The following is a 16,350-nucleotide window of genomic DNA, read 5'->3' on the forward strand; positions in this document are numbered from 1 at the left end:
AGTTTCTACCATGAAAATGCAAGCTATCGATCACTTGGCAAGCAGAGACGTGCCTAAGCCCGAACCTAAGCTAGCAGCCCCCGGGCAGGGCTGGTTCTAATTTTGATGTTCAAGTGCCTTAAATAATACTAATTGAAGCTCTGAGGCAGCTAGTCGCATACTATCAAGGAATTTGGCTAGCTGCTCTTATCCTAACATGGTAAGCGCATCAAGTCCTACTGTGGGCTTTTTGTGGTATTGCCAACAGCTTGCCAATTTTCATGTACTCTTTTTCACAAGTAATACTCAAAAGAAAACACCGCAACAGCGAATGCCAAGGCAAATGAACTCGCACTATGACCAAAATTTTCTGGGTTCTCACTTTGTAGCTACAAGCAAAATCTCTAATAAGAGGAATGCGAAAAGACAGAAACTAGATGAACTTAAGTGGTAATCACTTGAGAATTTAAAAGACAGGTTTTATTTACTCACCCTGACTTTCTTCTTACATTTTGTTTTGGGGGAGGGGGGACTAGGTACACTTTATAATTCCTGCTTCACTACACATGTAACTACAAACATATTTTGATCTATACAAGCTATCTAACACATTTATTAACTATACATCCCGAGCATAGAGAAATAAAGATGTTAACACCAACGATGTAGACTAGCTTGACATACCAAAGCACGTTATAGAAGTCTTTGGCATTTTCCATAGCTTTGCACTATATGTGCACATTATAGCAGTCAAAGTGCTGTTGCTTCACCTTTAAGCCGCTATCAGAGGTAATCAGCTGAAGTGCTGATAGTCGTTCTTGTTTCAGGCCTATGAACGTTGGTAAACTTCACTAATATAGCATTAAGAAGCCTTAACCTTTGACTCAAACCAGGGAGTGATTGAGCTTTGTAGGCCTCTGATCCGCAGGCCATTGCCCCAGAAGGAGGCAAGGCTAAGACCCATGATAGCCATAGCAACTACAGAACATGCGGATGGAACGGCTTGACTACTACCAAGAAACTGGGTAGCAAGAAGCCCAGCTAGGGTCGAACTTTGCATTCCCGTGCACAGTGAGAGAGTCCTGGAAACTTCTTCCTCCTGCCTGCAAAATTTTCAGACAAGTATTGGGTTTTTTTTTTGTTTTTTTTTTTAAACCAGACAAGTATTGGTTTTTTTTTTTTTTTTGACAAGTATTGGTTTAAACAGGTCTAAATAGCACCAAACTACAAAGTTTGAAAGTACATTAACTCAATAGATGAGAGAATATATTTCAAGATACAAATGAGGATATCAAAAATTGCCATAAACCCAAAAGCGAATCAATCAACATTCAGCAGCAATTCATTTATGATATTAACTACCACAAAGCAAAATCTCAAAGAAAGTACGTAAAGTTCTACTGTTCTAGCAAGCATAAGTTTAATCTGTTCTGTTATTTGCACTATAGATAGGATTTCTCAGTGTAAAAATTGCATATTGGGTTAGCTTTCTTTGAGTTTTTTAACTTATTAAATCATCATGGGTTCATTCTGTAAATGATAGGTTAAGGAGGGGGGAGACACATAGAAACTATTCTTTGATGTATGCATTTGTCCGGCCAATAATTTATTGATTTATTTTGACAAGATTGTCTGACCAACAATTGATTGAAGCAAACTGTTATTACTCGGAAATATTCATATAACGAAAAATACCCATGTGCAATGTTGGATGCTCTGATGTGGATATGAAGACTTCATTTTAAGCCATAAAAGATGTGCACAGCATAAAGCAGCTGAAATTGACAATTATTGGACATGTATACGTGTCAAACAATATATGCTGCATCAAAATGAAAGTATCAACTAGGCTAGATTCGGCAGAAAACTCACCCGCATTTTCTATTAAAGATCTAAACACATAGGCATAACATAGTAGAATTACTATTTGTTAAGATTACACAACCAATGACAACAATGCAGGAATTGGAGGACTTGGGATGTACATATAATTACCATATGGGCAAAATACTGTTTATAACTCTACTAATCAACCAAATACTTGGCAAACAGAAGAATATGATTTTGTATCTTTAATTACCTCAGATTCGGTAGTTTGGAGAGCCAATACCCTAATGTGAAAGACGCAGCATGAAATGCCAACACTGGAGCAATCAAACGAAAACCTTCGGCAGAAAGAATCCGACTACGATTTATTGCAAGGGGACTGCCAATACACAATGAAGTGCAAGCCATAGCTACAATGGGCATTACTGGCTGAAGACGGTTGACAACTGCTTTGGCATAGGTATTCAGCAATAGACCAAGACTGATAGGAACAAGAACTACCTAAGAAAAAGCACAAGTCTAAAATCAAGTTAATTGAGTAATACACATAACCCAATTATAGCATGAACCTTATGGAAAACTCAGTACCTGCAGTATAGACTTAGACATAGCAACAGGATCAACAGGAACAACGGACCCAATAAGAAGACGTGTCAAAAGAGGAGTAAAGATAACTGATGCAATGGTTGAGGAGCTAGTCAACAAAATGCTCAATGCCACGTCCCCTTTGCTCAAGAAGGTGGCATAGCTAGATAGTTGAGCACCTGACACACAAGCTGTGAGGACAAAGCCTGCATAGAACATAGGTGATACCCCAAATGCTTGAGCAATTAATACACCAAGGACTGGTTTTACCACGTATTGGGCCAAAAACCCAAGAGTAAGAGGCAAAGGCCTGCAGGTATAGAAACCCAACTGAATAAGTAAGGCTTTAAATAGTAGAGAATATGAGGACAACGGGCTATGTGAAGTGTTTCAAGTACCTACCTTTGAAAAGCAAGAGCAAAATCATCTATGGATAATCTGATTCCAATAGACAGCATGATCCCACCAAGTGCAGGGGCATATAATTCTTTTGATACCCTGTGTGACATAGAAGAATTGTTTTATCAGGATTATACAGCAATAATTGTTTAGCCAAAACAAGCTCGTGTTCCACTTTTTCTCACACAAAGCCTAAGCAATGATTTGCACTCAATCGAAGACTGAATGCCCTCTTTCTAGTTCAGGACAACCTCAGCTATTTCACCTTTTTCTGCTTACTTAACTGATCAAACTGATACCCTTTCTATAATACACTTTCATTTAACAATTTCCATCCCTATGCTCTGTCTCAAAATGTACCGATCACTGAAGTGAGACGTTTATTTTTTTCAAGCCATAGGAAACTTAAAGAGATCATTTTTCAACTATGCTCAAGCCCATTAGACTGATTCCTATAATTCTATGAACATTATTAACCACTTAAAAGGCCTCACAGAAAATCACACATTTTAGAAAAAAACATGAAAGTTTACTTAGTTTAACAAAGTGCAATTAAAATGCTTCTTCCATCTGCGAAAAGGCATAAGACAATAGAGGTTCCAAAGTGAATGGGTGAGAAGTGAAGGCATGCAGCAGGTGAAGCAAAACTCACATTCACTTATTTAAAATTGTAGTCATTCAAATCAATTTTAGTATCAGCTACAATTTTAATGAATTTTTTTTGCGAAGTAAAAATGCATCATATCATATCAAAGGAACAATAGGACTCAAAAATAAAATTTCACAGTCCAGAACATTCCTGAAGCCTCAAGATGTCCAGTGAGCTATAGCTCTATACTTCTATGAGCCTTGCCCCTCACATCTCAGGCACACTTTCAAAAAAATGTACAATGTGTATGAGCTGAGGTTGTGTTAGGCTAGTAGAATGATACTTTCAACTAAAATTAATTTCCTATGAAATTTTATTATGAATACGAATTGACTTCAAAAATCGTAAATATGTCATTCTTTAATTAAAGGACATGCTTGGATTGAGGGTAGTGTATTAAGGGGTAATGGAAGAAAAATAAAGAAATTGGAGGTAGATAAAGGTGGTTGTAGAAGGAATAAGATAATCAAATATTGATTATATAAATAGGAGGGAAGAACGAGGAAATAAATACCCTTATTTTGAGGGTAATTGTTACCCATTGCCACACTAAGGTAATGTTCAACCCTTAAAATGAGGGTTATAGTTTCCCTCCCTTCTCTTCCTCATTTAATTATTACTCATTACATAATCTATCCTATAGACCATTATCTAATTTCAATATCATTCTCTCTAATTTTCTTCATTACCCCCTCAGCATACTACTCCCAGTAAAAGTGTGACCTAAAAGGGAAAGCCTATTCCAGTATCTAGAATAACTATTTTCAACTAAAGATTACTTATTTCACACCACTACAATATATACAAACCAAACACATCCTTGAACCTAGAAGGAATTATAGAGTATAAAATTGTATAAAACTGCTTCTTTATTTTTCTTTAATGTACTCAATTATGGTAATAAAAAGACCAGCCTAACTCATCCTTACACATGATCAAAGAACGTCAATACGTCATTATATGAGTTAAACTAATACTGGGTACCTAATATTGAGCAGGCAAAACATAATTGCTTACATGATCACATTATTATAGCATGGTAGTACTTTCTAAAGGCAGAACTGGCATGGAAAAACACAACTTAAAATAACTAGTCAACTATAGTACTCCCATATTTATTAATGTTGTGTCACCAAAGAATTTCCCTCTTGACAGGTAAGGAATAACCTTTCCAAATAAACTAAATAAACTTTAAACAAAAAGAAAAATCAAGTACATAAAATTATTAAATTCTCTAATGACATCATCTGTAACTGCTAAAAGCAACATGCAAAGAAACCTAATCAACTCCCAGGAGAGATCCAGAGCATTCTAGAACTCACTAGATTCCACCCTGCTACTAGAATAGACACATGATGTAAACGGAATTCGATCCTAGGATAGTAGGATACCACCCCAAATCCCCAATACTAATACTTTTAAATCAAGTTAGTTGGCATCCACACAAATCGACTACAACTCTACAAGTATATTCCACCCAACAAAAATAGTAGTAGGTCATGTATACAACGAGTGCAACTACGTCTGTTATATACAATACACCCGTTACACACAGTTTTTACCGCGCTCTCATAAGTCATAACATGATCGGTTCTTCTCATAAAAAATAATTCTAGGTTGAGTAAAAATAATACAGTAAACTAAGAATTGGTGTTTAAGAATAGAGTATATACCAAGCAAAAGAGGCTGGTTGGGAGAGGGCGACGACTGCAGTGGCAACAACCACAAATGGAAGAATTGCTGACAAATTCTGAGAAACACCATCCTTAGAATCATCACTTGATATCTGATTACTAGTATCATCTCCAAATGATAACAAAGAAACATTTCCTAATCTTCTATGCAATCCAACTCTCCCTCCAAATCCAATAAACGGCGTCGTTGAGCACATATACAATCCACCATTAAAACCACCATTACAACCCCTTTTATGCAAATTATTCAAATACCCAGAAATCTTACCCCCTTTTATTGCCTTCCTTTTGATTCTTAGACATAAATTAGAGCAATTTAAAGGTGAATTAGAAGGAATTGACAAGAAATTGTTTGTGAGTTGGGGTTTTGATTGCAGAAACGAGAAACCTGGAGCCGAAGACGATGATAAAGATGGTGATATAGCCATTCAATTCCAATGTTAAATTGCAAATTTGGAATGAAATTGTTCAAAATTAGCAAGATTTATTTCTGGGTTGTATAAATTAGAGGGTTTTAATGGGGTTTGAGGGTCCAATTTCATGGAAGAATAGTAGTGTAGTAGTACAAGTCCACGACAGAGATGGCAGAGGAAAGAGAAAGGAGAGGGAAGATATGAGGTGTGAGAGAGAGCTCAGACTAAGAAAAGATGGGAGAGAGAAAATTGGTGTGATTATTGACAAATGTGTGTTTTTCGTAATTTTTGTTGTCATTAAAACTCTTATTTTGGCACCTTGAATTGATTCGATACAATCAATTTCTAGTTGTCTACTTCTTCTCTTGGAAACTTGGAAGTGTTTAATTTTTCTAGGACTTTATCATGTTCACGAAGTGGAAGGTGGAAATGTTGGTGTATTATGGGCATTCATATCGACCCCGATCGGACCTCAATGTTTACGGTTTTTTTTTCTTTCAATATTTATAGTTTAGATAATTTGAAAATGCGGGGAATAGTAAAGATAGTATTTTGTAAAGAAGGATATAGTTTGTGAATATTTTGTAAATATCTTTTGAGATTTCCTAACGTGATTAGGACTGATCGTTGTAACGTGATTAAGATACTATGAAACTCCTTGAGTTGGAGTGTATTCCATTAATCATATATATAGGGTTACAACGATGAGTCCTAATCCCGTTAGGAAATCTCAAAAGATATTTACAGAATATTTACAAACTATATCCTTCTATACAGAATACTATCTAGAATATTTATCATATTCTAACAATTTCTACCCTCAAAGTGTCCCTAATTTGAATTGATCCCCTAACCTTAAAGTTAGATGTGCAATTTTTTTTTTTTTTATTAAACCAAGCATAGCTTGGTGCACGAGACTATTAGGGTTTGTTTCATTAATGTTTGTGTAATAATATGAAGTATTAATTGTTAATTACATATTTAAAATTTTAAATCATGAGCTTAATCATATTCTAATTTGGTTTATATATGATTTAGTTACAAACAATCACCTTAAGAGGTTTGATTTGAGAAGGCAAGTTCAATCTTTCGTTTATGCTAAGAATGCGCAAGCAACACACAAATTGTGAGCATTCAATAGTATTCTAACTTGGTGATTTTAATTAGAAACTATCACCTTTGAGCTTTAACTTGTAAGACACAAACTCACAATTTAATAGTATTCTAACTTGGTGATTTTAATTAGAAACTATCACCTTTGAGCTTTAACTTGTAAGACACAAAGTAATTACATTTCAGCGACAACAACAAAGTAGGAAGAATTTTATGAAACAACCATAAAAAGTTAAAATTTCTAAATTACTAACATTTCAGCATGGGTTATTGGAATTTTTTTCTTATTGGGCCTTTTCCTACGTTGGTTATCAATTCAGTAATTGTTTAATGAAAGGCCCATATGAGAAAACCCTATCTCTAAGGGGGGAGGGGGGGGGGGTGAAAAAGCCATATAAGCTCCAAAAACCAATTGATCTATGACTTGAAAATTTTCAGCATAATGTCCAGTACATGGTTGGGCCAAGAACTTAGCCATTACTCTCTATTTAGACTTTGATTCTTCTTGTGGGCTCACATAGTCCAACCCGGTTCTAACTCAGCATGGATCAGCCCGCCAGGAGGGTGAGTGACTGGATTGATGGTGTAACCCACTAATACGGTTTCTAACCTGGACCAAACACTGAACCTTCCCCCTCTTCCCTACCCCAACTCTTCCAAATTGTCTAGCCTGCTAATTTGGGGTGGATTGATCCGTAAGGGAAATTAGCCTGGTAAAACCCTTTTTCTTACCAAAAAAATTATCATCAATGATATTAGCATCACCCTTTCACCTCCCTACTTGTTTCTGTTGCATTTCCTTTCCTAGAATCATACCAAATATGCACTTCCATCCCATCCTACAATCACCCAAATTAGCATACTAATCACCTACACCATTATGTCCATTAACGTTTCAATATATCTCCCATCCTAAAACCGAACTAACATATTGATCACCTCCACCATTATATCCATTAATGTTTCAATTAATATTGGATGAGAAAATAGAATAAAAGATAGTTCTTTTGATGATTATCCTAGATCTTTTATAGAATTTTACTCCATAGGAAAATGGTAATATAATTTGGTCTTAAAATGGTAATATAATTTGGTCTTTCTTATAAAAGGACTAGGCAAAAGTGAGTAAAATGTTTTTCTAAGATGGAGCCTTTTGTTCAAAAGGAAATCTAGAGATTCCCTTGTACTCGGGTGGAGTTGAATAATAAGATTTTAAAGCTAGATTTGGAATTGTAGGAAGAGAAATACTTGCAACTTAACAAGCATCAAAGTCAAAAAGAGTGGTGGTCCATGAAGCGTGATAGAAGCTAAAGAACCACCAATTTGAAAATGCAAATATGGCTAAGCCAAAACTTAATTATGAAAAAGAATCTCCACAACTTTATTGTACTAAACTATAGACCATGCATCACAATGTAGATTGAACTTGCATGATTTTGATTAGGTCACATCTTTTGTTTATTTCAACTATTGTTCCTTAAATAAGGATTTTGGTATTACAAATTGTCATGTCGTTATACTATTACTTTGGCTACGTAATTCATCATATTTCTATTTTAGTTTTTTCTAAACCGAAGTTTAAATAGATAATTAGTTGTACGTTAAAGTTTCAACTAAAGTTAGTATGGAGTATTGGAGTATGGCATAACCTCCGCTCACATCTATCTAAACATATTCTTGCTTTCACCATTCTCATCTCTCCCTCCCACTCAATTTTCCTGGCCATTCAATGGTTGCTTATCATCGTCCATCATCTATGTTAGAATTTAAAGTTTCCTAAGTTTTATTACATCTTAAATAAGTTTGACTCTTTCCTCCCTTTAAAGGATTTTTTTTTTTTTAATAGCTCATCCGTTTTCAAAAAATTATACCCAAAGAGGTATTCTCAGGGTGGTTGACCGGTGATTTTAATTGGTTGATTAATAATAGAGTGAAATATTTAATAAGTTAATAGGTAATTGGGTATGTCTAGTACGGAGTAGTAACTTCAATGTTTTCCTAGTACAAGACGTAAAAAATCATCTTTAAAATCATAAAACTACATACGGTGAACTATATAAAAAAAAGTCATCTCGCATTCTCGCTTATTAATTCTTACCAGATTTTCCTGTGGAGATATTCTCAAGTCACCTAGAGTAACTAGTTCAGCTACTAAGACTAGTATTCATAGTTGCAGTCAGCAAACAGTATGGCATTACCTTTAGGAAAATTTACCTCTTACACAAATTAAAGTGAAGATCAAAGTCATCAAACTTTCCAATCATTTGCTAAAAGTTCTACTTTGATTATTTAGACCCAAAAAAGCTCATAGATTAGAGAATCAAAAAACAAGAGTCAAGCTTTTTTTACTACAATTGACAAAGCAGCTTTTTCAATCAACCAACCACTCTTACAAGCAGCTTAGCTCTATATATATTGTAACCCAACCACTCACAAATCCTCTCTTCTTCATCTCTAACCGTTGACTCTACCCCATCAACGGCTAATATTTCATGTACGTATCAACCATTATTGTCAAAGCTACATCAACATCACCTATCTTCATGGCACATGTATTCTGCTTCACCTAATTAGGAATTCCTTCTTCAATTTTGCTGGTACACATCACTATTAATCCAACAACATTATCGGTTTCTTGTAACACATGAGAGAAAAGAAAAAATTAAAACACGGCCTACAGAATCCAATCTCTACTCTTTTTTTCATACTTAATATCACCATATCACCGAACACGATTTTAAATACGTCTCAAATAATGACTTTAAAATATTGCTAGTAACGTACTAAAGTGACTCGTCTCTCGTAGTTTTCTTAAAAAAAAAAAAAAACGGTTTTTCTACACAGTAACCCTGTTTTTTTCACTTTTCTACGTTGTGCCCCAACATAATATGACTTTCTACATGGTAACCCCAATATACATTTTGTTTTCATACGGTAACCTTGCCGTTAAAAAATTCCGTTAGTGGGGCCCACTCTCCATTTATTAATATTATTTTTATTGAATTGGTATTCCGTCAAAGGTTTCAGGAGCTATTTTGGTGCTTAAGGGACCAAATTGAGCTCAGATTTGGCAAAAAAATAACGCAAGTGTCTCGTTTTGTGTGTTTAAATGTTAACACGTAAATCAAGACATTTCTTAATAAGCAAAACGAGGCATCTACGTTATTTTTTTGTCAAATCTGAACTCAATTTGGATCCCTTAGGGCCGAAATAACCCCCGAAACCTTTGACGGAATACCAATTCGATAAAAATAATATTAATAAATGGAGAGTGGGTCCCACTAACGCAATTTTTTAACGGCAAGGTTACCGTATGGAAACAAAAAGTATATTGGGGTTACCGTGTAGGACTGTAGGAAGTCATATATATTAGGCCACAACATAGATTAGTGAAAAAAACAGGGTTACTATATAGAAAAACCCAAAAAAAAATCATCAGTAAATACAAATGAGTGTTATGTCGATGAAGTTTTATCTTTAATTTACTAGAGCCTTATTATAATTTTGCTTGTCAAGGATAAATAAGATAACTTGATTTATCATTTTACATAATCATCTCATATCATTATATCTGATGTCACCTAAAGTGAAACCACTAATTTACGCATTACTCTTGGATCATTTACGGCACCAACATAGTAAATATGTATGGTTATGCTATCAATGCTAGGTAAAGTTTGTACATGATTAGAGAAATTAATATTTGATTAGCAGTATATTAGGTAAAGTTTGTAGTACAAAGGATACCTACCCTATAAATATAATAATACAAGTAGATACTTTGCAAGATGCAACAGAACAAACCTTTCTTTTTTCCTTTTTTTTAAAGTGTTGAAAGAATGATAATAGCCCACTGATAATGATGTCCAGATCAAAAAGCTAATTAATCTTTCCTTCAACAACCTCCATTTAGATGAAAATGACATTAATATAATACTAGTATTTCATCATAATCAATGATTTATTAACTTCTATTTTTTTATAAAAAAATAGATCCAATTTGCAACATATTTCTTGTCTTGTTGAGAAAACATTCAAAATCCCATGTGAAGTGCATAAGCCCACATTAAGTAATTGGGTCCAGTCGTCGAAGCTACATATCCTAGATTTTGTCCCCAACTCTGAGTCACGTATTTTTTTCAAATATTTGTAAAAATCGTATTATATAAATTCAGATAAGAGCTCATAAGATCATGAGGGAGTTAGGGTTACTTAGGTCGAATGAGTTCATGTAAATTTAAATAAGTAAAAAATCAAGTGAACACAACACACCCTAAGAAAAACGGCCAGAGTTTAAAAGGAGTACTAGGTAACTCAAAAACGTTGTAAAGTGAAGACTTACTATTTCCCAAAATGGAAGGGTGAGTAAAGGGGGGCCTGGCCGCCTGGCTGCTTGTTTGAAAGGGCATATCTCCCCCTCCCTTTTTTGTGCTTATCATATAAGGAAGATAAGCACAAAGCCAGCTATCCATTAATTGACAACTTGACAACTTCCAATACAATACCATTGCTTCCATGTATAAGGAATCTTCATTAATTATGGAGAATCACGTTTCTATGTATGGAGTAATAATGTTTCCGTCTATCCCGTTTTAGGTCTTATCTGATCAAATTCCATTTACATCAGTTACAATTGATATTCTTGTAAAGACAATCATTGTAACTAAATATTCCGATTTTAAAAAGTCTAGTTACAATGATTGTCTTTACAAGAATAGCAATTGTATAATCATATAAATAATAATGCTTAATAATCTAGTTGGAGTAAACAAGGTGCGGAATATAATACCGAGTAGTATCACAACAAATTGTACAGAAGATTACAGGTAGATGGAATAAAGTTCAAGCCATCCAAAATACAGCAAGAGAACAAGTGGGACAGAGGAACAAAGCAACAAAAGGATTCAAGCTTATCAACTATACCAAGTTATAGTAGAAAATTTTGATATGTTTTCTAGAGAAATTTCGTGCCTACTATCCTATACATACTAACATGCATTTTCCTACCATCATAATCATGTAACAATTGTCACACAGTTCTAATACAGTTCATACTTCCATTATTATGCGAAAATATCTTCATGCAATTTGGCAATGCTAGTTTGTAACCATATATAACAATGCTAGCTTCGAACACACACTTATCACTCGAGAAAGATTACAACCAGATTCGGACATTCATGTATAGCCAAATGGGGTCGCGATCATGTTTAAGTAATGTGGATGGATTCGACACAATGAGGCACAGGATTAGACTTAGAACTTCTATGAAACTTCGGACTAAAACAACATTTAGAAACAATGTACACTACTAACACAAAAGCACATGCATTATTGGAAAACAAAACAGATCACGACTAAGAAGTATATAGGTCATGTTGTACACATAAAGAATCATGTAGAGCAAACAAGAGATTGTGAACAAGAAATTTGGTGTTATTGAATGAATTGAACACGGTATAATTGAATTGAATTGAAATGAAATAAACTGAAGTACTTATTGAATTGGTTCGTTATTATGAATTTATATAACTATAAGGATCATGTATAATTTTATTTTTTTTCTCGACGACTACTATTGACACTACATGAGGAGACTCCGAATGACATACTGCTCAATTCGAGCTAAGAATTGTAGTAGACATACAGAGAGCAATCTTTGGCAGGACGAGTTTTCATCCTCGCTCTTTGAATCTGTCTCCACCCCTCCACATTGGCAACCATAACCACATTGTCTATCTCTCCTTGTGTATAAATGCTATAAGCAACACTCTTTCTTCGACTTTGATTTCTATCTTCGAGGTCTCCTTCATGTTCGATCGATTAATCTTCCTCCCAAATATTTACTCAAATTCAAGGACGGCCAAAATTGGTGTTTAATTAAACAAGAAGAGCAAGAAGAAAACTAGTTTCGCTTTCGCCAACGCTGCTGCTGCTGCCTATACAGAAAAACTGCAAGCAAAGGACACTGGATCATAGCACACTGACTATAACCCAGAAACCTCTAACAAACACAATGTACAATGACTGACTGACTGAGAAGTTGATTTTAAACAAAAACTGATCCAATATTTTCCTCCAAAAGCTTTGTAAAATCTCTACATAACCTCCAATCCTTTCTTCCACCAATCGAATCCAAATCGTAACACTCCAACCAATTTCTGCAACAACAATAACATCAATGTTATAAATCGAACACGAACACCAATTAAAAACAAAATCAAAAACAAAAATGCCAGTTCATTTTAACAACTTGAAAGCTCCACACCACTAACAAACATCATAATTCATTTAAGAATATAGTTATATACTATATTTAGTTGTAATTTGGTCAATTTGTTTAGTAGGGTAGTATATTAAGTTCACTTAAAGCACAAAGCTGTCCATTAATTTAGGCAGACATTATAGCAACTTATTACCACTTTTTCCTAGTCCTACCCCAAAAAAAAACAGCATGCTTAGAAACTTTTACTCCCTCCGTCCCACGTTAGTTTTGACACTTATTACGACCCAACATACAAATCCAAACACGAATAATAAATAAATAAAAAGCTAGAAAATCATACTTTGGTAACATTATCAGCAATGGCGGTGATGGGATGCGTGGCAGCGACACACTCTCTCGGAGTCTCGAACAACGAGAGAGAAAATTGCTTATGAACAACACCCACATCGAAATAAATAACCCCAGAACTGGGAACATCGACTCGGATCCCTTTGACCGGGAACCACAAAAAGAGATCCTGAGCAGAAATCCCGGTCAAATTCCCGATCTGCCCGTAACTAATCTGACCGACAACATTCTTTTCATAGTGTAATTCACTCTCAAACTTGGCATCACAAGGTTGATCTAGGTAAACTTCAAACTTTCCATCTTCAGAAACCGAAAAATTTGTAATCCCTTTAGGAAACAAACCCATGGGTAACCCTTCATCCTCCAAAACTTTGTATATCGACTTCGTATGTGAAATCATCTGAGTTGCCGCCGTCACCTCTGCTAATGTTATTACAATAGCTATGAACAACAAAGGTGTATAAAATTTGGGCATCTTTTATTTATTATTATTGGGTGTTGTATAATATTGAAAGTATCATATAATAAAAATAAAAATAAAAATTGAAGGGTTTTTTTTAGGGTTTAAGGAAATTTAGAGGAGAGAGAAAAACAGGGGAATGGAAAAATGGAGAAAAACAGGGGAAGAAAAGAGAGAAGAAGAGAAGGGGGGAGGAGAGAGAAAGTTTTAGAGAGAGAAAGAGAGAGGGTGTGCCAGCAAGAGTACAGAGGGGATTAGGAGAATGATCAATTATTGGTGGTGAAAGTGGGACCCTTTTATAATTTGTCCAATCCTCTACGACGAGTTCTACCATATCTTTGCTGTTAACCTGCTGATTTTTGACACGTGTACTTTGAGGTATTTTGTGATGGTGACGTGGATATTAATTGTGTGACAAGTGGTCACCTGTTTTGATGACGTTGGTAAATGCTGGGATTTTTTGGCATTTATCTTTTTTTTTTTTTTTTTTTATTGTGGGAGTAATCGAGTTGGAAAATTGCTTCTCAAAAAAAAAAAAAAAAAATTGGTTTATACGGAGTATTATTTTATTAACGTGGGAATAATCGAGTTGGAAAATGGCTTGTAAAAAAAAAAAGATTTTTTTTTATGTAAATTATCGAGGTGGAAAAGGCTTCTAAAAGAAAAAGGGAAATTAATTTTTTGTGGAAAACATTTAGGGATTTGGGTGAGAAAAACAGAGTGATTACAGGTGTAAATTACGGCGTTGACAGATAGATCCAAGGCATAATTATATAATTGGACTTTAAATTGTTTTTGTCTTGTTTGCTTGTGTTTGTCAATGAGCATTATTAGGCTATTAGCTGCATATTAATTGATGGCATTCAAATGTGATGTGGCTTATTATCAAGGTTTGATATTATTAATATATGGCATTCAAATGTGATGATGTTTATCTAAAGTCACCCATTTCCTGTTCAAAAAAAAAAAAAAATAAGTCACCCATTTAAATAAGTAAAATACGTATTGTAGCTTATTTATAAGATCAAACATTTTAATTCATAGATAGGTATAATAGGGGGTTTTATTACACTACAAAATACTCTCTATTAAAATCACAAAATTTTTAGAAACAATTTAAAATGGTATAAATTCAAACTAAGATCCTGTTCACTCCACCTTAAAAAAAAAAAAAAAAAAAAAAAAAAAAAAATCTGTAAAATTAATTTCGGTTTAGGAGAAATAAGTTCAATTTAGCAAAAAGTAGTTTCATTTCAGTAAAAATAAGGTGAAATAAACAGGGCTTATATACTTCTTTTGCTCCAGAATAAGGAAAAACAACAACATAGCTCAAACTATCAGGAGTGTAGTCGATGTAACACTGTAACTTAATACTCCATATCGCCTTTGTCTGACGAAAGTACTACTAAATTTGTCAGACATATGCTTCTATATACGGCGTATAGCTTTTATGGGCCTAATCTGGTTTACTGAACTGAGCTAAATTGAACTGAAATGATTGGAGCTGAACTGAACTGAACTGAATAGAGCTGAAATGAATTGATTATGAGAGTTTGAATTTAAGAGCTGATCTAAACTGAACTGAATTGAACTAAAATTAAGCTCAAGAGAACAGGCCCTATATACAGAGTATATCTTGAAGATATACTTTGCTTCCTTTTTTAGATGACAATTCATAGCAACAACATTTTGAAGTTACATTTTTTTTTCCCCAATAATAGTGAAACTTGTACATGATATTGAGATAAATTTATTGAAAATGAGTATTATGTAATCTTTATACGAAATCTTAACACGTCTTGAACTCGTCCTCTAAATCATAAGCATTTGCTGAATGAGGGTTTGCAAAACATTGATTGATCCAAATTCTATATATAATTGTGTTAAAGGCAGTCATTGATTTTAAAAAATAATTTTTAAACGCGTTCTAAATATTTATTGAAAAAATCTAAAATGCAATTTAAACACGTAATCAAAAATCATAAAATTAAGGATTAGTTGAATGATTCATAACGCTAATTAAATACTTAAAATACTCTTCGCCAAAAAAAAACCTTAAAATAATACTAGTCGGAACCAAATCATCCTTCTCAATCCAAATATTTGAATTTACCAATTCCTTTGCCAACAAGAAACTACATCATATAGATCATACTACTATATAAGAAAATGATGTATTATTAAAATTAATGAAATTTGGTGGAGATAGTGGGAATTTCTTGTATTATTTCCCTACTATTAAGCGTTAATTAGTGTGGTTAAGTTAATTAGGGTCTGTTCTCTTCGACTTAAGTTCAGTTCAATTTCTATTTTCCTTCTCTCATAAAATATTAAGTTCAATTCAGTCAGTTCAGCGTAGTTCAGTAAATCAGAACATGCCCTAAGTGACTTGTAAGAGGTGCAAATTAAATTACACAAAAAAAATGAATATGAGCAAATCATCGTATTCCTTTCCGGAGGTGGGGATGGTATGAGAAAGAGCATGTGAGGACAGGGAGGACGAGGGCGTGAAAATAATGATGATTTTGTCTTGACATATTACATTGTATAACCTTTTTAAATATATTATAAACATGCAATTTGACAATATATACTCAAATAAATACCCTTTAAGATTAATAGATTACTTTTATATATTTTACTCTAAAATGATTGGT

At 34.0% G+C, this 16,350-nt stretch overlaps 2 protein-coding genes across 2 annotated transcripts; both read right to left on the bottom strand.

Moving 5' to 3' along the window:
* Positions 1–413: 413 nt before the first annotated feature.
* LOC145598305 (putative sodium/metabolite cotransporter BASS3, chloroplastic) lies at positions 414–5,826 on the bottom strand. The gene is made up of 5 exons (XM_081654643.1): positions 5,113–5,826; positions 2,794–2,889; positions 2,395–2,701; positions 2,060–2,307; positions 414–1,082 (listed from the first exon to the last, which is right to left on the bottom strand). The coding sequence occupies exons 1-5, from the start codon at positions 5,559–5,561 to the stop codon at positions 842–844; spliced, it is 1,341 nt and encodes a 446-aa protein (XP_081510769.1). The 5' UTR covers positions 5,562–5,826; the 3' UTR covers positions 414–841.
* Positions 5,827–12,122: 6,296 nt separating this feature from the next.
* On the bottom strand, positions 12,123–13,940 carry LOC145598694 (uncharacterized protein At5g01610-like). The gene is made up of 2 exons (XM_081655074.1): positions 13,226–13,940; positions 12,123–12,820 (listed from the first exon to the last, which is right to left on the bottom strand). The coding sequence occupies exons 1-2, from the start codon at positions 13,706–13,708 to the stop codon at positions 12,758–12,760; spliced, it is 546 nt and encodes a 181-aa protein (XP_081511200.1). The 5' UTR covers positions 13,709–13,940; the 3' UTR covers positions 12,123–12,757.
* Positions 13,941–16,350: the final 2,410 nt, after the last annotated feature.

The sequence above is a fragment of the Chenopodium album genome, chromosome 20 (assembly GCF_948465745.1).
Source record: "Chenopodium album chromosome 20, dcCheAlbu1.1, whole genome shotgun sequence".
Taxonomy (NCBI): Eukaryota; Viridiplantae; Streptophyta; class Magnoliopsida; order Caryophyllales; family Amaranthaceae; genus Chenopodium; species Chenopodium album.